The sequence below is a fragment of the Eptatretus burgeri genome, chromosome 17, assembly GCF_056783735.1.
Source record: "Eptatretus burgeri isolate ZD-2024b chromosome 17, Ebu_testis_v1, whole genome shotgun sequence".
Lineage (NCBI taxonomy): Eukaryota > Metazoa > Chordata > Myxini > Myxiniformes > Myxinidae > Eptatretus > Eptatretus burgeri.
This window is the reverse complement of record NC_140977.1, coordinates 54,021,504-54,045,462: the sequence shown is the minus strand read 5'-3', so window position 1 is coordinate 54,045,462 and position 23,959 is coordinate 54,021,504. Positions and strand designations below refer to the sequence as shown.

Genomic DNA, 23,959 nt, shown 5'->3' with positions numbered 1-23,959 from the left:
CGAACCAGTCAGCACCAAGACTCACAACCCCCAAAAGACGACGAACCTCCTCAGCCTGGCGTTCCTTTATATCTTTCTTGTCCAGGGTGAGAAAATCACCATCTGAGGCTGTCTCCACCCTCATTGGCCGGGGTGTCGTGGGAAAGTCGCCCTCTGTGGCCATCTCAACCCTCATTGGCCGGGGTGTCGTGGGAAAGTCGCCCTCTGTGGCCATCTCAACCCTCATTGGCCAGAGTGTCGTGGGAAAGTCGCCCTCTGTGGCCATCTCAACTCTCATTGGCCAGAGTGTCGTGGGAAAGTCGCCATCTGTGGCCATCTCAACCCTCATTGGCCGGGGTGTCGTGGAAAAGTCGCCCTCTGTGGCGTGATTGGACAAGGGGCACACCCCTGCCTTCCTGGGCGGAATCTCGATCTGAGGCGATGGAAATCTCCGCCCACGTACGTGGTCGAACGCACGTGGGCAATGGCGTCGGTGTGCGAAGTGAAGTGAAGGAGATTTGTTGTAAAAGAAACTCCGCAGCACACACATGTAAGGGACCCTAACTATAAACACATACTTATCGAGATAACGAAACTTGGGGACTGCTGTCTGTCTGTGTGCACAAGGCTTCCAAATTCATAACAGTATTACACTATTGTGATGATCAAAATGTGTGGAGTCGGGAAGTTGCTATGCGTTGTCACGGCGCAGATGACTTGTCCGCAGCTGAGGTACAGTATCATGTTCGCTGTTATGATGAATTTCGGAAAAATTCCCGTGCATGCTGACCAGAGCCCCACGATTGATGATGCCGCTTTGAACCTGCTTATCGATGAAATGTACACCAATATAAAACTATATACTTGGACATCCATTGAACTGTATGACAAATATGTGAGTGATGGTGGTTTGTTGACACAGAAGCAAATGTTCACCAAGCTGGTTACTTATTGTGGTGATGATGTGATCGATCCAGGGTCGCTTGAGTCACTACCCAGCTACCACCGAGAAGATCGTGGTCTTTGACAAGTACCAAGATGTCTCTGCGAAGGACCATGAGAGAATGCGCCGGGCTGGTGATATTATCATGGTCTATGAGCTCTCCTTTGCCTGTCCTTTACCCAAACGAGGTGTCATCCTAAAGAGCAAGAACAAGCGGAGGCTGGCGAGCATGTTGTACACCTTCACTGTTGACGATAATGTAGCGATGGATACTCGCAACGATGGTGCATTTGGTCATGACGAAGCAAACATCACCATGATTTCCTATGTCCTTGTGGCAGCCACCTCTGGAAAGGGTGTGATACGCATGCTTAGTGATGACACTGATGTGTTTGTTCTGTTGGTGTATTGGCAGACCTACAGTGCAAAGTACAAATGGAGCGTTGGGACGGTACAGTCCTCGATATCAATGCAACCTGTGCTAACCTTGGGCCAAAATGTTTGCAACTCCTTGGCGTGCACAACACAACCTCATATCCGTATGGCAAAGGCAAGATCGGCGCACTAAAAACTTTGCTGGCAGGGAACCTCCCGGGCTTGGCTGATGCGCTGGGTGAGGTGGGCACCACAGAAGCTGATTTGCTGGAAGCAGCAAAACCTTTCTTCCTCGCTCTGTATGGTCAGGTACCGGGAACTTCTATGGAATCTGCTCGCTTTACGCTATTCACCAAAAAGAAGAAAAGTCCCAAAGTGATGGCCCTTCCTCCAACAACGACCAACTTGTTACAACACGCGTTGAGGGCTCATTTACAAATGATGTTATGGAAAGCAGCAGACCACCAAGCTCCACCCGTTGATTCAGCTGATCTCACAAAATTTGGATGGGAGATTCAGGATAATATCCCTGTTCCTGTCACTGCTGAGGGTGACCCTGCACCGCCAGAGCTAATTGACGTCATCCGGTGTCAATGTAGGGCACAGAGTAAGAAGTGCATCACTGCGGCATGTGGCTGCCACAAACAACATCGTTCATGTATGTCATACTATAACTGCTCTGGTGAAGATGGCTGCTGAAATCCACACTCAAAGAGACGAGATGTTCAAACTACAGATGAGGAGTACGTCGATATGGAGGAGGCTTATGAGGATGACGTAGATCAGGATGTTGGGAAAGAGAATTTTGATGAGGGTGCCGATCAGGAGAGCGAAGGCCAGGAGGATGAGGATGAGGATGGTCTTTCTGATCCCGATTACGATTCAGTTGGGGGAGATGACAATTATAGTCTTATTGTATAATTTTACACTTATGTAATTGTGAATACCAGCTTTTGTGACATGTTAGTGATATTTTTCACATGAAGAAAACATGAATAAAGTGAATTGTTAATGTTCATCACATCGATTCAATTCGATGTCCACCCTGAGATCAAATTTAACCTTTTATCTGACCTTCAACGTGTGAGATAGACCTGTAATCGAAGGAATAACATCAGAAATGGATTCCACATACATAAAAAAAAAACCTGAAAAGAGGTATTACACACCATTTTAGGACAAGCGGGTTAAAAAATTAAATTATCGAGATGGTGATCGGTTAGCCATCTTGGATTATGCAAATTACCAGAATTGCCAAAAGTTGCCATTTGGGCAACCAAGCTCTAATTGTTCTGGGACCTCATAAGATTCCAAATAAACATAAAAAAATTCATAGGAAAGGACATTTCTCGGTTTGGTATTGAACAGATAGAAACGTCAAATCGACTCTTGGCTTTCAATTAAACACCGCACCACCGTCAGAGAACGTGAGAGCAAGCTAACAGTCACGCAGAATGAAATCGACGAAGCGTCTTCACACTGAAGGTTCTTGGACTCAGTGTCCCGACTCTGCTCTCAAAACACAACACTTTCTGCGATTGGTAACAAGAGAAACCGATAAATTCCCATTCCAACCAGGGGGAACAGGATCCACAGCATATCACCTCAACTAGTCCACTTGTATAAGGTTATCCTTTTTACATATCCTGGCGGTGTCACGTGCTGGCATTGAAGCAAAACAGATCAAACAAATTTTTTGTTTGTAGTACCTGCAGTTATCCTACCAAGACAACACCAACTACGGCCAAAGCACTGTGGACTAATCCAACTGAGAAGGGAATGCAGGTGGAATAAACTTAAACACGTCAACAACGCCAGAATTTGAGCCAATAATTAAAAAATTCCCAATTAGCAAGACAAGTTCAAACTGGAGATTGTGAAATTTGTTGAGAAAATTAAAATAATATAAAACGAGAATGGCACTCTTCAATGTCGACATATATGCTTCTGCCCACATTATTAACTCATTACACAAACATAATATAAAGAAAAGAAAAAAAAAAAAGGAAACAAGATTCAAAGAATTAAATAATTCTGGATGCCAGACCTTGCGTCCGATCAGTTTGAGATGAATTGGCTCCTGTATGTCTTCCCGCCCAGAGAGCGGCTGGGCGCCATTTTAGACGTATTTTCCCATGCAGTGCACAAGCGGTTTGTTGAACATCAAGCTCCAGAAACTCATCTCTGGGCACACAGCTAAGTGCCAGGATAAAGGAGGGATTTACTTTTCAACGATTTAGACTGCTGAGACCCCTTCGATTGTTGAAGACCCTTTAAGACCCCCAAGACCTTGAAGATCCCAAAGATCCCTCAAGACTCCAAAGAACTCTAAAGACCCAAAATACCAAAAACACCCAAGAGACTCTGAAGACCCTCCCCCCCCCCCCCCCGCCGAGGATACAAAAGACAGCTAAGTGCCAGGATAAAGGACGCAAAAGATCCGGAAGACCCCAAAGACGCTGAGGACCCAAAAGACCCCAACCCCAAGAACCCCAAAAGACATAAATGACCCAAAAGACCCCCCCCCACCCCCCCCCCCAAGACCTGTCAGACCCTTTTGACAACTTGGAGCCATGGCCATTTAGACCATTTGGACCTTTTTATATTGTAAATAAATATATCACCAATGTTATAAATAAATTTGTAGAAAAGAAATGTTTGTATTACGATTGGTGTAAATCATGACAACACAGCAAATCTGTGACATCAATCTCTGTAACGACGTGTGGAGAGGCAAGCGTAGCGAGCCGATCCACGCTGGAAAACTAATAAAAACGAAAACCACAAGTAAGAACAAGCTGATGGAGAGCTGGGACAAATACTTCGAACCAAACGCTTGGGTGGAAACTCACCAAAGCCAGTGGGATCTCTGAGCGGAGGCGCCCGGTGAACATGTCGCTCCATTGAGCTTGCTGTGGGTGGGTAGAAGGACATGGGAATCGGATTGTTACACCAGCATAAGGGATGATATTAATGAGACAATATATATATATTTTTTTTACAATAAGTGATTCTTTACAGTCCGTTCGGTACACCAAAGTAATTTACAATTTTTGACATGACTGGGATCATGAAAACAAGATGGAAGATCAATTCAAATGTCTTTTGTTACTTTTTTTCTATTTTTTAACACGACATGTGTACCTTTGGGATGAAAACTCTTATGTGAGCCTCTCAAAGAAACTTATTGCATATCAAGATGTATTTGACCAGACATGGTACTTAAGAAACGAGTATGACCGTTTTTTACAGCCATTTTTCCCTGCTGTGCAGGGGTTTGGCTTTTTGTGAGGCAATGTTTTATGGCCGGATGCCCTTCCTGACGCCAACCCTGGTCGCCTCTTACGACACACAGGGATATGGTACACCTATTCGAACCGGGGGATACACCGGGACCAGTACACTGGCACTCATTTCGCCGACCTCGGAAGGATGACAGGCTGAGTCAACCCCCTGGTGTTAATTCAGCAGCCAACGGGGCTTGAACTCAGGACCCTGGGATCCCAAGCCACCATCCTAACCACTAAGCCAACACCAGGCTTACTTAAGAAACGAGTGAAAGGAAGATTTAATTTACATGAGAGAATTTACACTCAAGATAAATGACTGCAATGATCAAAAGGGATGAGCCATTTCCACCACTAGCAGATGGACGTGGTGAAAACACTTTGCTTCCGAAGCTCGTTGGTTCATAAATGCTGCACCGAGATGAAACCGTTGTGTCTATTATTATAAATGTTTTTTTTAACAGTAATCCAAGGCTCATGGAGGAGCATGTAAATTGCACACAGGACTGACATCATAAAAGATCAGTATACTTTAATGGGAATTACAAGGATAGCCTACTGTGTTGGCCCAAATCCAAGACGATATCACGCTCGGGTGGGGTGCCAAAAAGGCTCGCGTGGCTGCGCATAAAACACGACCTGACTATGTTGCATAGTTTAAATATATATATTTTAAGATGAATTTGTGGAAAAAGGTGGGCCGGATAAAGCTTGTCAATACTGTACTTTCAAATAAACAACAATTTTATTCACAGGTGATTATCCAAAAAAACCCCACGAAATACTTATATTGAAATTACTCTAAACGTTTCTTCTCACCCTCACTCGCACAAATCTTCCGGCTCACTTTCATCATGGGAATCCGTTCGTCTTTTTCTTCCTCTTCCCATAAAATGCAGTCTTCTGTGCCGTCCATCAAATTAGAGATCAATATGAAACACTTGTTAAACCCTTTTACAATGGTTTCTGGGGAGCATGCACTCCAGCTCTGTCCAAGAGAGAGAGAGACACACAGAGACACCGAGAGAGACAGAGAGAGCAGACACAGAGAGACCAGACACAGACAGACAGAGACAGCACAACAGCCAAAGCATTTTCTCCGATGGTGTGACAGCGTGGTTCCCAGCAAGCAAACAATCATTGTACAGTTTGTGTGGCGCATCCTTGAACGGCTTATTCAGCACTATGTCCGAAACTTGAAGTTAAGGTGTCATAGCACCAGGAATAATGACCAAGTCACAATTCGTACTCCGCAGTTCCAGCTTCACATCGTCTTCTAAATGCCCATGAAAGGCAATGCATCCAGAACTACATGGTATTCATAGAATGCATACCCTGCGCAGTCTTGAGAAGGACTTGGTGTGAGCAAATTCTTTTGTCACCAAATCAACTCGAATCCACCTTGTTTTGTCATTACTCATCCACAACTTTTTGATATATCATGATGTATCATGATGTATAGTTTTTAACCCGATCTCTCAATTTTAGAAATTAGGCCTATGTCGACATTTTGACCCCAAAAGTAATTGGTGGTTGAATTGAGTGGCCTGATATGCAAATCCTCATCAAATTTCAGGTCAATCGGATAAAAATTGTCAATTTTAGAAATTTCGGCCTATGTTGACCTTTTGGCCGATGTTGACATCAAAAATAGTTGGTGGTTGAATTCAGTGACTCGATATGCAAATCCTCTTTAAATTTCTAGTCAACGGATGAAAAGTGAGGATTTTCGAAAGCTGGCCTATGTTGACCTTTGGTCTACGTTCACCTCAAAAGAGTGACCACTATCTCACACGGTCATGTAACATGTGGTAATGTTTCCATTTCCTCCGCTGAACGGTTTTCGATGTACGCTCTTAACAAAACACAGACACGTACGAGATACACTACCGATCGCTTAACCCCGCTTTTTGCTTCGCGAGCGCAGGATAATGAGCACGCTTCTGTGCTTTGATAAAAGTACCATGTCGTGTTCCCCAAACAACTTTCAGCAAATGCATGACAAGAACAAAGGCCATCCACCATAGTATGCAAATTATAACACCAACAGGCAACTGTTTCTTTTCGCATGGTATTCAGCTTAAGAATCCCGTACGGTGGTAACTTAATATCATCAACATCAGCGTAATACGGGACTTCTCATTTCCCGTCGAATTGACGAGCACAGATTTTTTTCCTTTTTTTTGGTTCACAGCAACATTTATCGGCAAGTTAAAAAAAAAAATTCAAACAAATCTGGCGTTAGTCGAGAATGAACAAATGCAAGAGGTATATGGGGTTTTAACATGGGTGTTTTTTTTTTTTTTTTTACAAGCCAGGGAGGGGGTTCAGATGGGAACACTAAAAGGTCAACCCACAGTTATTATTATCATAATTTCACATTACCAGTTAACGCACTTAAAACATACCAGTGAATGACACATGGCTGCCCTTCTATGAGCTTCAATATTGTTGAGAAAAAATAAATAAAGTTAAGCACAGAACCAGGAAGAGCTTGCGGTCCGATTGGCTCTGCAAGTCCCTTCGAGTAGGCAGGCAAAGCAGCAAGCAATTAAAAAATGGGAAATCCTGGTATTTAAAGACAGGATTCTGATCGGATTGAATGAATATAAAAATTTTCAATGGAGCAAAAATCTATAAATAATTAATTCAGTAACAACAGACCCACTTAGCCATTCATAAAATTTATCTTCCAAACAAAAGGTAAAATAAAAAAAACCAATGTCAGCCACAGGGTGACCCGTATCTTGCCAAAAGGTGACCACGTGTGACTTCTTTAAGGTCACACTGAGGTGAACAGAGCTGCTATCCACCAGGAGCGACTCCTTGAGGAATATCTGCCGAGAGATTCCGATGAGAATCGTTCTACAGAGTAACCATGAAAAAAAAAATCCGTTTTTTCGTCATGTCATCAAATGACATCATAGCGTCAAACTTTTGACAGATCTGGAAAGCACTTATCAAGCGCTTTCATATGAGGTATTACTCGATATGGTATCTAAGATTTCAAAATTTGACCTTGGGGTCAAAAACTTTCGACCTCCAGCGCAAACCATGAAGGTCAAGGCCAATCGCCACCAAAAATTAATCAGCTGAGCGCCAGACCATGAACTATATTCCCATGAAGTTTGACGACGATCCGATCAAAATTACTCAAAAAATAAGGGTTTCGTCGACTCCCCTGATTTGCGACAAAGTGACCTTGACCTTTGACCTTGAAAATTTTATGCGCTGAAAGGGACCTCAAAAGGACTATGATGTGCGAAGTTACAAAAATTTCCAATGATAACTGTGCTCTGCAGAGTGATCGATACGTGATTACAGACAAACAAAAAAAAAACAAAACATACAAGCTGACTAACATGTCTTGCAAAAACTTCGTTTTGGCAAGATAAAAACATTTAACTCAGTAAAACATCCAGAAAGAAGTGCACTGTTCAGGTGTACACAAACTGATTGCTTTGGTTTTACGGAGCATTATTAATGGCACCAGGTCAGGCGGGAGGCGACATGGCACGCAGATGCCTCATAAAGGCCAAGCATAATAATCAAGGCCACCTAGCAAGTGATTGCGGAATGATACCATGAAATAAAAGTCAGTATCTCCAGTTTGTAAAAGGCTTCGAGGATGTGAGATTTCAAGGAGGTTCAACTTCAGGAGCGAGTAACATTAAATCATCTTTTTTTTTTTATTAGCATCAACCAATCACAACTGAAGGGTTCCACTTTCCCCTCCCCCCCGCCCCCATATGATCATAATGTATTATAAACGTATACAAACGCCTACAGGAGGACACACCGTCCCACCTGGAACATCGGCTTTTTCTCCAAGGCTCCAGCGATGGCCTTCGCTGCCTCCACCCCGATGGTGTTTCCTTCGAGACGAAGGGATCGCAAGTGAGAGCAGGCCTCGATAGCAGACACCACAACCGCCGCTAGGGAAAAATGTATAATCAACACTTAAATGATTTTGCCATCAACAATTTTGACACGATAGAGCATTCCATTCCACAATGAAGAAGATAAACACCAATGCACATTATTACTTCATGCACTTGCATCCCAAAAGTTAAAGTCAAACGCTGTGAGAACGAGTTCCCGAACCAAGGTAATGAATTCATATATAATGAATTAACTGTTGCGTGAGTGAGTGAACGAGTGAGTGGGAATGAAGAGTCACCAACAACCAGGAGCCCAGCCCCAAATTATGACAGGTGAAACTACAGTGAAGTCGTTGGTGCTCCAGGGCAAATCCCCGCACTTCACACAAAGTTGAAAGAGTTACAAGCACAAAAAGCAAAGGCTCATCTCCAGGATCGGCATGTTGTCTCCCCACGGGATCAATGAGCGCTTTTCATTCACTTCGACCTCCGATCTTCTCTCTCCCTCCATCTCTGTGTTTTAGCCCTTTAATTATCCCCGTGCTTTTTGAAAATCCATCCGTCTGTCACGCCATGTCCTCCTAAATGGTTGTGCAGAAATTCACAAACTTGGTAGTTATGATCAACGCGTGGCACGAAGGTGCAAGGGCTCTATCAGTTTGACCGTGCCCGCTGGGGCAGGGTCAAAAGGTGAAATGCCAAAAAATGCAATTACAGGTACATGATTTTTTTTAAATTAAACTTTATATATGCAATTAACATTGGGAGACGCATGAAATACGGAACAATTTTTTGGATTCGACCTCCGTTCATTCCTGGTGATGGCTTAATGGTTAGGGTGGTGGGCTTGGGATCCTAGGATCCCGAGTTCAAATCCCGCTCAGCTGTTGAATTAATACCAGGTGGGGTTGACTCTGCCTGTCATCCTTCCGAGGTCGGCAAAATGAGTGCCAGCTTGCTGGTATCCTGTGTCGGAGTGGCGACCCGTCTAGGATTATACCCAATAGCCAAGGAGACTGCTTAGGCAGCACCAACGCTCCACACAGAGTATGGTTCCGATGGATGGATGGATGGATGGATTCCTGGTGTAACGTTTTGCCATCCTTCAACTGCTTTCGGTGAGAAGCGTTGGGATTTGCGATGGCACACGGACTTTGCTCTAGTTTTACATGATTTTTATCTCTCCTCTCTCTCCTGATGGCCTCAATCCCATAAGACATCAACCCTTGCCCCTGTAGCATTCCCCTCGTATGCGCAGATGAAAGGTTATCGCCTAAAACGTCAGGTTCTCTTTGCGTGACAGCGGTTGTTACCATACCTCGGTAAACGCCCATTTTTCTTCTTGTTTGTGACGCAGACAGACACTAGCCTTCAGAAACAAGACAAGCTCTTTCTTTCCCTCCATCAGCGTCGGTGGACGAGGTCAAGTTTTCACCCCTTTCTGTTCGTCTGCAAGCAGGATAACTCAAAGTTGTGGACGGATTCGGACTAAACGAGGTGGACAGGTTGGCTGTTCAACAAGGACGAACCGATTCGATTTGGAGGAAAGATCCGAATCCGGAACCAGATCCAAATGTTTTTTTTATTTTTAAGTGATTCTTCACCATCTATCTATAATTCCAGGAATCTATGTGTGTCTGTCTATCTCTGACCGCTCTTTCTCGACAACCACTGGTCCGATCTAATTGAAACTTGCCAGGTATATTGCTGGGGAGCTGAGTATGTGCCTTTTCAAGGTTTGATATTAATCGGTCAAGTGATTCTCAAGTTATGGCCATTTATTTACCAAACCAATGACAGGACACGGTGCTGCGTAGGCGTGGCCGTTGGGGAAGAGATCCTCAGCCACGTTCTCCATTACGGGTTACAACGTACAGACTTCCTGTATTCTAATAATTTCTCGATTTCTTATGCGCATTTATAGATAAACACAATGCCATAAACACAATGTTTATAGATAAACATAAAACCAATCCAGTCATTGTTTATGAGAGCGAAGGAACGGCCTCTGTGTGGTTGTTGCTTCTGGCAGGCAGTTTGAAAGTTTTTTTTTTATTTTTTGCACGTACGGCCACGCACTAGTTGATAGAAAGCCTGCTGTTGGCTTAGGATCTCAGGGTCCTGAGTTCGATCCCTGTTTGCTGCTGAATTAACACCAGGTGGGGTTGACTCAGCCAGTCATGCTTCTGAGGTCGGCGCAATGAGTACCGGCGTACCGGTATTGGGGCGCAGCGTCAGCTGCACAGCCGTGCTTCCAAGGAATGACAGCTACCCCGGCAGCTAAGCTGCCATACGACCACCACCACCACCACCACCACCACCAGTAGTCCAGTAAAACTATGCTGAATATGGCCGAACCTAGAAAAAATTGCTTCAGAAGGTTTTTTGTTTTAAATAGTTCCCTATAGCCCCCTCTGCATCATATCAAAAGTTATCTCAAAGTTACCCCCCCCCCCCAAGGGCCCTAATTTGCATAAATTAAAGATGGCCACCATGTCAGAATTCAATGTACAGCAAACTTTTTTCTGGGTGGTTTTAGGGCCCATAAATGTATTACCAACAGATAGGAATGTGATATCAATCTATCGAATAAGGCTACTTCCGTAATGATATGACGTCACCATGACGTAGTATTACGTCATGTCATGACGTAGTCCCTGATTTTACTGAAAATAGACATTTTGTACCCTGTTATTGTAATTCCCTGTAGAATTTGGGTTTGATTGCTGTTTCTTTAGCCCTAGAAGACTCTTTGGAACCAAATACTACCTACTTACATGTAGTCCAATGACGTTGGGTACATTTTCTGATCATAACTGCGAATTAGTTTTACTTCTGGAATTGCAATTATTGTTACATCATGTTCACACCACAATTATGTTTCTTTGTTACATCTGATGTGATACATTCTGCACTTTCACTTTCAATATGTTACTAAAACATTACATTTGACTTCAGATGGACCACAAACAGCAGGAGCTGGCCAGCGGTGCTTCGGATGAGATCTGTATCCTCTGCCGTGAAAGCCTTAGGAATGGACAGCCAACAGTCAAGATCCAACAGGTTCGCGCTGTGAGGACTTTCAATGAAGTCAGTGAAGCCCTTAGAACTCCCTCTCTCCGAATTAAGGAAGGGCAAGAACTTCACACGTTATGCAGGCAGATTCACATCGATAGACGCAAAATAGCCACCGCTAAGAGAAAGGCATCAGGGGAGAATATGCCTGCAGAGCCACCTCGCCTTCGCTCTCGAACGCCAGAATTTTCATTTAAAGACCACCGTTTCCTTTGTGGTCCAAAGATTCTTACAACAGAAGGAAAGAACCGAGACTGTTTTCTAGTAAGGACATACGACTTTCAGAAATCGATCATTCAGGCATGTGATGAGCGTAGCTGGGCTGGAGATGTAAGGCATAGAATAAGTAACGCAATAGACTTACTGGCTGCGGACACTCTCCATCATGTCTGCAGTGTTAATTTTCGCTCGAAAAACCTATCTATTCCTCTGCGGTACCAACAAAGTGATGGAAGGGAACGCAGTGTATCAAAACCAGGCCGGAGGTCCGATGTGTCACGGGAAGCCTTCTTCAAAGTGGTTGATGACCTTAGACAAGATGATGATGAGCAAACTACCGTTACAGACCTTGTGAGAAAAATATCCCACATTACCCCAGATGCATATAGCCCAAAATACAAGCGTCAGAAACTTGAGCAGCACTCCGGTGATTCTGTTGGAATAACCAATATAAACGGGCGCCCAAATGTGGTCACATTCCGAACAAAAGCTCCCAAAATACTGCAGACATTTTATGATACCCCATCGACAGATGAAAATCAAATAAAACAGCAAATTGTAAATGCTGCAGCAGACCTCGTTCGCAATGAAATCAAGTGCATTCAAACTTCAAAGGAGACTTATCCCGATAGTAACAAATTAAGCTCACTTGAAGATAACCTGGATTATGTCCCAGGTTTGTTGCGCACATTTCTGGACCGTGTTCTAACAGGAAAGACTAAGGATCTCAAAGTTGCTACCCTTGGACAATGCATTGTTCAGATGACCAGACCAAGGATTGTTCTGGCTCCTATTCCCTTCGGTCTTGCTATTCAAATGCACCACCAGTACGGAACGCGGTTCTTAATTAATAGTTTGAATAATCATGGGCTATGCGTGTCCTATTCAGAGGTACTGAACTTTGAATCAAGTGCGGCTTGTTTTAAGGGCACAGATATTCCAGCAGCTGGACACTTTGGTCAGTACATAGCAGACAATGTTGACCATAATCTGAGGACTTTAGATGGGCATGGTACAGTCCATGCAATGGGCATCATAATGACAATGACCCCTGGTATGCCAAAAAGACAAGGTGCTATTCTGCGACTAACCCACCTCTCAACTGCAAGTGGACTGGAGGATACCAAAATTGCAATTCGCCACTATAGATACCTTAAAGGGAAGAGCCTTCCATTGGTATTCAGGAAATTGCCCCTGGTCGAAATAGCCGATGAACAGCAAGGAAAACTGGACACTTTGTGGAAAGTATCATGGTCCCTTCGACCACGTTCTCCAGGCTGGAGTGGAATGATGCAGGCATTGTGCAAGGGTGACCATCCAGGAAAGGCTAGTGCTCACTTTCTTCCGATGTTGGATCTTGACCCAACTGATATGACCTGCATTTATTCTACACTCCACTTCGTTGCGACTGAAAGCAAGCGCCAAGGCACAGTTTAAGTGGAAACATTCGACCAGCCTCTCTGGTGGAAATCTAGAACAATCATTCTGAATGAAGACGCAGCCAGCATTCTCAAGCCAATCATACTGATACTATGCCTGGTGTTGGCTTAATGGTTAAGGTAGTGGGCTTGGGATCCTAGGGTCCTGAGTTCAAATCCCGCTCAGCTGTTGAATCAACACCAGGTGGGGTTTACTCTGCCTGTCATCCTTCCGAGGTCGGCAAAATGAGTGCCAGCATGCTGGTATACTGTGTCGGAGTGGCGACCCGTCCAGGATTGTTCCCAATAGCCAAGGAGACTGCTTCGGCGGCACCAACGCTCTGCACAGAGTATGGTCCTAATGGATGGATGGATGGATGGATGGATACTGATACTTGGGGGGGTTTTCACACCGCAATGAGTTACCTTGGCAGTATCGATCACATAATGGAAGGATCGGGCCTGAAGGAAATGCTGGAGCTAGTTTATGCTGGCAATGCTGTGGCGCACACGTTAGGTGGAAAGGAATATGCAAGGGCTGTTAGAGGACACTTCCTGGTAGACGCTGCTTTAAATGAGATCCTCTTCACACGATGCTATGATGTACCAGTTTTTTCAGAAGAGGAAGACGTCCCAGATACCTCAGATGACTTTCGAGAGGCCCTGAAATGCTGTGATGCTTTCCTGGCAGAGGAGATGACTGACGAAGTGGTTTGCCAGCAGGATGTGTTTGACCGGATAAAAGAGAAAATGGGAGCAGAGAGAGAACGTTTGTCTGAGTTCCCAACAGGAAGCCTTTGGATCCAGTACATGGGAATGGTGGATTTGTTGAAGATGTTTCTGAGATCTCAAAGAAGGAGTGACTTTCAGTTGTACCTGAGGTGTCTCCAGGACATGCATCCCTATCTTGCCACATCTGGACACAACCACTACGTGAAATCAGTGCACATCCATCTTCAGGATATGCTGGAATTGAAAGAAACAAGCCCTGATGTCTACAACAGGTTCAGTTCTGGCCTTTTTGTCATCCGGTGCAGTGACCGCTTCTGGGTTGGGTTGCCTAGTGACCTAGTCATCAAACAGGTTCTTATGCGGACAATCAAAACCACAGGGGGTTTGACAAGAGAAGCAGCGGACACGCTGGCTTCTTGCAATGCCCGCCTGTGCTGACATCAAAGAATCGATGCAGGAACTTACAGGTGCAACATACAGTACTCGTGATCAGCATAAGGACCTTTTTGTTGCACGGAAGGAACGCGATCACAAAGACACTTACGAGATCTTCCAGTACCTCAATGACTACAACCCATTCGTGTCAGAAGAAGGAGGATTACACAGCGTAGCCACTGGGGTGACTGCAAGTGCCTCATGTAACCCACATGAAGCAAGGAAAGTCGGAGAAGCTATCTTGGACAAAATGGAGGGACAAAACGCATTTGACTTTGTCTTCAGAAGGAAGGAACAAATAGAAAGAATGGGAATGAAACAGCTGGTTGTGGATGGCGAAAAACTGAAAGTTGACCCTCAGCTTCTCTTTCAGAGGCTGCGAATTCTAGCGAACAACGGTGACTATAGCTTGGATGATCTATTGAAATATGAACTTTCTGCGCAACCGACAGCATTGTTTGATAAACACGGTCTTCTCCGCCAGGCAAACAAGCCACAACTGGCTGATGCGCTACCGTCCACTTCATCAAATGAAGGCCAGCAGACGCGTGACAGCAAACCAGTGCACAATGTCCTCGATGGAGGTTCTCTTTTCCAGAGATTTCCCTGGAAAAGGGGTGAAACGTTTGACACCATAGCTTCTACGTTCGTCAAGTATGTGAACACGTTTGCAAATCCACTTGTTGTTTTCGATGGATATGAAACGGACAGCTACACAAAATATATGACTCATCTCAGGCGATCAAAGGGTGCAGTTGGTCCAAAGGTGTTCTTCACTGGCAACATGGCGCTAAAGTCGAAAAAGGAACACTTTTTGGCAAACGTCGAAAATAAGCAGAAATTCATCAATTTCCTGTCTGAAAAACTCCAAACCCAGGGTATCAAAACATTGCACTCCAAAGGTGACGCTGATCTTTTGATTGCATTGACTGGGGTGAAGTGCGCAAAAAATGGTGCAACACATGTTATCGGAGAAGACATCGACCTTCTGGGGTTACTTTGTTGACCATGCTGAAGAGGACATGAATGAGTTGACATTTCGATCGGACAAAGCAGTGAAACCAGATAAAACCACTAAAATTAGAGAGTGGCAGATCAAGGCTTTGCAGACTTCTCTGGGTGAAAAGCTTTGCTACCTGTTACCCATCATCCATGCCATTGGAGGTTGTGACACAACTTCGAGATTGTACGGGATTGGCAAGGGACTACCTCTCAAAAAGGCGATGTCAAACTCTTCGTTTCCAAAGCAGCTGGAGCAAGTGTTGGATTGTTCGACTCGTGAGGAGATGAAAACCTCGGGGGAGAAGGTCCTAGTAGAATTATACGGAGGCAAGAACAGAGTCCTTAGATTCACTGAGGATAAGGAAGTTCAAGGACAAAGTAGTGAGGTGTGCTTCCAGCGTAGAGATACAAAATCTTCCACCCTCACTGGATGCCGGACAGTACCACATATATCGAGCCTTTTACCAAGCTAAATGTTGGATGTCAAAGGATGAGGAATGTGCATCGAGGATGGCAGGATCTGCACGGCAAACTTATACCTAAAACAATGGACTGTCAGCCTGCCCCTCACAATATTCCAAAGTTGATAAGGTGCCAGTGTGAAGGGGACTGCTCCACAAACAGATGCAGCTGCAGAAAGCAAGGCCTGAAATGTACAAATGCCTGTAGTGAATGTCGTGGCCATGACTGTTCCAATAGCACAGCTATTGACGTGACCGAGGACCACATGGACTTGTAACTCACAGGGGCCGAGCTAAGTCGTGCAGCTGGTTTATTGGACTACATGTAAGTAGGTAGTATTTGGTCCCAAAGAGTCTTCTAGGGCTAAAGAAACAGCAATCAAAACCAAATTCTACAGGGAATTACAATAACAAGGTACAAAATGTCTATTTTCAGTAAAATCAGGGACTACGTCATGACATGACGTAATACTACGTCATGGTGACGTCATATCATTACGGAAGTAGCCTTATTCGATAGATTGATATCACATTCCTATCTGTTGGTAATACATTTATGGGCCCTAAAACCACCCAGAAAAAAGTTTGCTGTACATTGAATTCTGACATGGCGGCCATCTTTTATTTATGCAAATTAGGGCCCTTGGGGGGGGGGGGGTAACTGAGATAACTTTTGATATGATGTTCAGTGGGGTCCAATGAACCAGTCAAAGCAAAAAAAAACCTTCTGAAGCAATTTGTTCAAGGTATTTTATAATTTTACTGGACTACAGTGCCATTCTCGGTCTCACATGTAATATCAAATTACAGTATTTTTCCCGTGCATTTCGCGGTTCGGGTTTGGGACCTCATGAGCACAGAACATCGTAGCCACATGTTAATTAAGCTGTAGAACCTCGAGCAAGTGTCTACGGTAAACAGTGTAACGGTAGCTTTGACTGTGACGTAATAAACAACCATGACGTCATAATAGCGAACGCAGTGAGCTTCATACTTAACGCGTGCACATGAGAGAATAGGAAACAACAACAACAACACAATACTTCCGGTTCCGGTTTTGAGCGGCAAGAGGTCTCCTTCGGGGCTCCCTGCTGACATTCTCAAAGTTAAGTTCCGGTTGTTATTTGTCCCGTTTTAACTGTTTAATTTTCTCACCTACATGTTAATGTGTGTTCCTAGTTCGGTTTTGTTTCAAAAATCGTGCTATTTTGTGAGTATTTATGTCGACGTTCTTACTTGGTGTTTGAGGCCTAGTCCTAGGTTTGAGGCCTACCGGTTCCACTCGGTGTTCGATCGTTTTTTTTTTGTTTCTTTGTTTGTTTTTTCTCCCCATTCCTTCAATTTCTATCCTCCCCATTACCTTCAATTTTCATCCTCCCCACTTTCCAAACATCCCCCATTCTCCCAACTAATCTCTTTCTTATCTCAAAAAAAAAAAAAAAATATATATATATATATATATATATATACCCAACAACAACAACAACAACACGCTCACCTTCTCCCGATTCTGCTACTTCTTCTTCCTCTTAACTTCCTCCTCGTCTTCCTCGATTTCTTTTTTTTTTTTACACTTCCATGACCTAATCTGTTGAACTCTCTCATACATTAATATTAACAACAAAAACGATCTTATAATGCTTCATCTTCCTCTCTCACACATGTGGTACTCTTTACTGTTTCACAATGCACTTCTCTTCTGCTATTTTAACAGACTACTCTCATTTCGACCTCTCCTTCATTCCTTGCCTAAAAAATCCAACTATTACAGCGCTTCTTCTCTCCATGCTCTGAATTCGCCTTCATTGCATCCATCAAGAATTGTGTTAAATCGCATCTCTGACCTAAAACTTTTAAAAACCACAGTTTGCCATGGATGCTCGCTTTCCATCAACCATTCTTTTTTCCAACTTCAGTGCCAACTCACCCCCTCACCCCTCACTCTCACTCTCAAAGCAACCATCCCACTCTTCTCCCTCCAAGCCTCCCTCTCACCTCTTTCAAAAATTCCCCCTCACCTTTCTCCCACCTTTCATCCCCCTCACTCTTCCTTCTCTAAGTTGCCCCCCTCTCATCCACCAACCTGCCTCCCTCCACTGCCCTCTCACCTCCATCTCTTCACTCCACCTCCTCAAATCCTCAACTGCCATCTTCCTTGTCTCTTGTCCCCCCTCTCTCCCAGCACCACAGAGCCTTTTCTCCTCCTCATTCGGCCCCCTCCCCTCGCTATTCTGCAATACCCCACACTCCTTCAGCAACCCTCCTTACCTCCCCCCCTCGTCCCTCGTCCTACCCTCCCCCTCCCCTCCACCTCCTGCACCCAAAGCCTCCTCCCCTACCTCTTCATTAAAAGTGTGGACCTCAAATATCCGGGGCCTTCGCTCAAACCTTTCAGATCTTTCCATGCAGGTTGCCACTGACAAACCAGACATTATCTGCCTAACAGAAACTTTCCTCTCCCAAGACGTGTCTGACTCCCAAGTATCTCTCCCTGGTTACTCCCTCTTACGGTATGACAGACCTGAGCCTCGTCCTGGTGGAGGTGTTGCTCTCTTCATCAAAGACTCTATTCCTCACTCTCCCTGCACTGCTCTCACTCCCCCACACCCCCAGGAATACCTCTGGCTTCGGCTTCCCTCCACTCCCACCTCATGTTTATATGTGTACTGTACCGTCCACCGAACAGTGATGACTCCATCTACACCTCACTCTCCGAAAACATGGACCATCTTCTATCTTCTCATCCAAACTCTCTCTTCCTCTTATGTGGCGACTTCAATTGTCATCACGCCAGTTGGCTAGGTGTGGGTACCTCTCTCACCTGCCATGGGACATCAGCAAAAGCTTTCTGTGACTCATTGGGACTGACTCAATCGGTCAACTTCCCGACCCGGATCTCAACCAATGGTACTCCATCTCTTCTGGATCTGATTTTGACAAATTTCCCTGACAATATCTGCTGCTCTTCCTTCGCTCCAATTGGTTCTTCTGACCACGTCCTTGTTAAAGTGGACATCTCTCTGGCTGTCATCAGAGAACCACCTCACCGCCGTCGAGTCTGGCATTTCACTCAAGCCGACTGGCAGGGTCTCCGAGCAGCCATCAAACTTACAGACTGGTCTCCTATCACTACTTTCTCAAACATCAACTCATCCTGGGAATTCTTTCAAAGAAACTTGCTCTCCCTCATGCACAGATTTATCCCCTCTCGTGTTCAGTTGTCTTACCCTTCCTCCCGCCCTTGGTTTACTGAAGCTTGTGGTGAGGCAGTTGTCCTGAAACAACTTGCCTTTGCCTCATGGAAAGCAAACCCAACTGAGGGCAATCTCAGTTCTTTCCACAAAGCTCGGAACAAGTGTGTATCTACCCTCAGGAGAGCCAGAAAACAACATCTTTCTCATCTCAAGTCTGAACTCTCAAACCTCTCTCCCTCCTCAAAATCCTGGTGGCGTTTAATCAAATCTGTTTCTGGTGTATGTTCCCCCTCCATCCCCTCCCTTACCTCAAATGGCCGCACTGCTGATTCCACACGTGATAAAGCTGAATGTCTAAACTCGGTGTTTGCAGCTAAATCTTGTGTCCCAAACCCATCACTATCTCTACCCACTTTACCCAGTCGCACCCAACTGTCCCTGGACTCTGTATCCTTTTCTCCTGACAAGGTGGAGAGCTTGCTTTCAAACCTCGAGTCAGATTCTGCAACCGGTCCAGACGGCATCAGCCCACGTGTCCTCAAAGCCTGCTCTTCTGCTCTTGCTCACCCTCTCTCTGTTCTATTCACCCTCTCATTTTCCCAAGGTCATCTGCCATCTGCTTGGAAATCTGCTAACATCACTGCCCTGCATAAAAAAGGTGCAAAAACAGATCCCTGTAACTACAGACCAATCAGCCTTCTCCCAATCATCAGCAAGGTGATGGAATCCATCATCGCTTCAGACATGAAATCCTTCCTCTTCTCCAATGGCTTGATTTCCAATCATCAATTTGGTTTCAGACCAGGTCACTCTACCCTGGATATGCTGCTACTGCTCTCCCATCAATGGATGGAGGTCCTCAATGCCAGACAGGAAATCCGAGCCGTATCCCTGGACATATCACGTGCTTTTGACACAGTCTGGCACCCTGCCCTACTCACCAAACTCTCTTCCCATGGTATTCAAGGCCATCTCCACTCATGGCTCGCAGACTTCCTCTCCTGTCGCAGTCAACGTGTGGCCCTAAATGGAGTTCTTTCATCCCCTCTTCCTGTGCAGGCTGGAGTTCCTCAAGGTAGCGTTCTGGGCCCTGTTCTTTTTCTGGTTTTCATCAATGATCTCTCGGACTCTCTGGAAAATCCTCTATTTCTCTTTGCCGATGACTCCACCCTCTGCCGTACCATCTGTCATCCCTCAGACCGGCAAGCAGCAGCTTCTTCGCTCACTGCAGATCTGGATAAAATCACAAACTGGTCCAACACGTGGAACATGTCTTTCAATCCACACAAATCTCACACTCTCACTATGTCTCTTCGAAAGGACCGTTTACAAAACCCCCCATCCACTTTCTCAACAATCCTCTGGAAGAAGTCTTTTCTTTCAAGCTTCTGGGTCTCACTATCTGCCATGACCTTTCCTGGGAAAGTCACATTTCCAACCTCGCCTCAAAAGCCAGTCGCCGACTGGGAATCCTCCGTCGTGCAAAGTCCTTCCTCGGCCCTCTTGAGCTCCTGACTACTTACAAAGCTTTTGTCCGTAGCCTGATGGAGTACTGCTCTCCCCTCTGGGCTGGTGCTCCTGCCTTCCACCTTTCTCGACTTCACGCTGTCGAAACCAGGGCTTTTAAGATCATTGGCATCTCCCGCAATGAAGCTGAGTCTTTGGGCCTCTCACTCAATCACCGCAGGTTGGTCGGTGGTCTTTCTGTCTTCTACCGACTCCTCTCCAGCCTTGTCCTACCTGCTCTCTCTGCGATTTGTCCCAACCACATTTCCACAGGGCGCTCAAGGTCCGCCAACAACCCCCTTCTGGTAAAACTACCAAAATCACGAATCACTGCTCATCTTCACTCTTTCATTCCTCTTTTTTCCGCCTTTGGAATAAACTTCCTCACTCTATTCTTTCCCATTCTTCCCTCCAGGCTTTCAAAACAGCTGTTCACCACCACCTCTTATCTTCCCCCATCCAAATCCTCGATCTTTTCTACCCCCGATAATCCACCCAAGCCCACTTCCTTCAATTCTCCTGCTTTCCTTCCTGAAAGTCCCTGTAATGTCCATCTTCTCCTCGCCATGTTCCCCGTCCCATCCCCATCCCTCTCCCTTCCACAGTTCACCTGTGTCTGTTCCCCAATGTTTTGTCCCTCCCACTCCCACCCCTCTTGTCTCATGCCTCCTTGCTGTGAGTTGTGTGTTAGCTCTCATACGAGCCTCGACCAAGGTATACAAAAAAAAAAAAAAAAAAAAAAAAAAAAAAATACCCCTGGGTATTTTGAATCCGTGTCTATTGCTCTGACCCTTTTGCTTCCGGTTGTTTTTAAACGCTGTGCGGTGTGAATATTATCTTGTGAATATTACTTAACGTGTGCACATGAGAGAATAGGAAACAACAAAAACAACACAATACCCTGGCAATTGTAAATCCGTGTCGTTGGCTATGACCATTTTGCTCCCGTTTTTTTTTTTTTGCTTCCGTTTTTTTTTTTTGTTTACGGTTTTTGTCATGGGGAATGATGCATGCCGGGAGATAAACGCATCGTCGGAGACATGAAAGACCCAAATAATATCAGACATGGTGTATATTTCCTCCACTGATTTTAATAAAGATATCTCCAGCATCATCAAAAAATTATTTTTAATCGTGATTTACATTATTTGATCGCCGATTCCAAATCCAGGCCGAAGTAACCGGAAATTGCGTATACAGTTGTGAACAAGTTATAGGTAAAGTCAGAAGCGAATGCAAGAAGAATTCTACGTTCGCTTCTAGTATTTATTTTTTTAGATGAGATCCTGTTCTAGGTGGTGTAGTTGTCATTGTGAAGGTAATGTTGAGGTAATATTTATTTTTTTAGATGAGATCCTGTTCTCGGTGGTGTAGTTGTTGTGAAGGTAATGTTGAGGTAATATTTATTTTTTAGACGAGACCCTGTTCTCGGCGTTGTAGTTGTTGTTGTGAAGGTAATGTTGAGGTAATATATTTTTTTTGATGAGATCCTGTTCTAGGCGGTGTAGTTGTTGTTGTGAAGGTAATGTTGAGTTAATATTTTTTTTTTTTAGATGAGATCCTGTTCTCGGTGGTGTAGTTGTTGTTGTGAAGGTAATGTTGAGGTAATATTTATTTTTTTAGATGAGATCCTGTTCTAGGCGGTGTAGTTGTTGTTGTGAAGGTAATGTTGAGGTAATATTTATTGTTTGAGATGAGATCCTGTTCTAGGTGGTGTCGTTGTTGTTGTGAAGGTAATATATATATATTTTAGATGAGATCCTGTTCTCGGTGGTGTAGTTGTTGTTGTGAAGGTAATGTTGAGGTAATATTTATTTTTTTAGATGAGATCCTGTTCTAGGTGGTGTAGTTGTTGTTGTGAAGGTAATGTTGAGGTAATATTTATTTTTTTAGATGAGATCCTGTTCTCGGTGGTGTAGTTGTTATGAAGGTAATGTTGAGGTAATATTTATTTTTTTTAGATGAGATCCTTTTCTCGGTGGTGTAGTTAACCTCCGCCATCAAAGATCGGAGGTTACTGTTTTCACCCCTTTCTGTTTGTTGTTTGTTTGTGAACAGTATTACGGAAAAACTCCTCGACGGATTTCGACGAAACTTGGTGGGGGGATTAGGTATGGTCCAAGGATCATGCAATTAGATTTTGGACTTGGTCCAAAGTCCAAAGGCCACCATAGCGGCCATTTTGAAAAAAAATATTTGAATTTTTTTTTTTTTTGCATTTCTCCATGTTTTAAGTGATTTCCACCCCCCCCCCCCGTCCCCAAAAAATTGTTTGAGAAAAAAAAAATTTTTGCAACTTTTTTTTCAACAAAATTTCGATTTTTTTTTTTGCATTTCTACATGTTTTAAGTGATTCCCATCAAAAAACATGCCAAAATTATAATTGCGGCCGATTTTGGAACTTCAGGTGGATATACCCACGTAAAATCAATTTCTGTCTCAAGGAATCTAGTTATGACGAATGAATTGAGTATGTAAACGTTAAAAGTAAAAGGGAAAGTTGCAAACTATAACTCTGTGAGCACTGTTGACGTCAAATTGAATGAATAGGATATCAAGTTCACTTGAGTGACCAAGCAGTATTGGCGGCGGAGGTTTTGCACTCCACCGAGTGCTCCCCCTCTAGTTGTTGTGAAGGTAATTTATTTTTTTTTAGATGAGATCCTGTTCTAGGCGGTGTAGTTGTCGTTGTGAAGGTAATGTTAAGGTAATATTTAGTTTTTTCATAGCAAAAAGACTGTTTAATTTGATATATATTTAAGAAGCGAATGTAAGAAGAATTCTACGTTCGCTTCTCGGATTTGCCTATTCCATATTAGTAACGTCAGCGAATAGTCAACAATTACCACGGAGCTCAGGTAACTCATCTCAGGTGTTCCAAGGGGAGAATGAAGACCATCCCACGGTGAGAACCCAGTGGAGAAAAACGCCGTGAGGTGAGGGGGATTCACTCACCATCTTCAGCAGAGTTCAACTTCAACCCTTTGCCTTTGAAACTCACGTCCTCGGGAATCTCCTCAACGGACGCCTTAGAAAGAGACTCCGTCAACCAAGCCAATTCTGTCGTGTCGGTCATGGCGCGAAAGAAACGGCGGCACAAAAAACCAAAAGAACGAATGCCTGGACGAGGGACGAAACCGGCGCAAAAAAAAAACAGTAGCGGTTTCCGTTTTTAAAATCGTACTCTCGCGAGAACGTGCATCTCGCGATATTTTGAGATGCTTGGTTGTTTTTTTTTCTTCTTTGGTTTCTTACTCGTCAAGTTACAATCCTGTCATCAAACTTAGCCACATTAATTCCTATAATTAATATATTATATGATAACGGCAGTTTATCGAGGACGAGCGAAGATTATGAAGGGAACAATGAATACAACACACTCAAAACGGAACAATATACACCGCCTAAAACCCATTATCAATATTGAAACGCAGATCAGTTATGTGTGACGT

The 23,959-nt window shown here is 44.3% G+C and overlaps 1 protein-coding gene and 1 pseudogene across 1 annotated transcript in view; one reads left to right on the top strand and one right to left on the bottom strand.

Annotated features, from left to right (window-relative positions):
* Nucleotides 1-23,704, bottom strand: part of RANGAP1 (Ran GTPase activating protein 1) — an 85,796-nt gene extending 62,092 nt beyond the window's left edge. Inside the window, exons 1-3 of the mRNA XM_085863333.1 lie at nt 23,463-23,704; nt 8,392-8,519; nt 4,150-4,209 (exon numbers count right to left, since the gene is read on the bottom strand). Of these exons, the coding sequence (XP_085719459.1) occupies nt 4,150-4,209; nt 8,392-8,519; nt 23,463-23,583 (309 nt within the window). The 5' untranslated portion in view covers nt 23,584-23,704. The remainder of the gene's footprint in view (nt 1-4,149; nt 4,210-8,391; nt 8,520-23,462) is intronic.
* Nucleotides 831-3,271, top strand: LOC147010133 (uncharacterized; annotated as a pseudogene).
* Nucleotides 23,705-23,959: the final 255 nt, after the last annotated feature.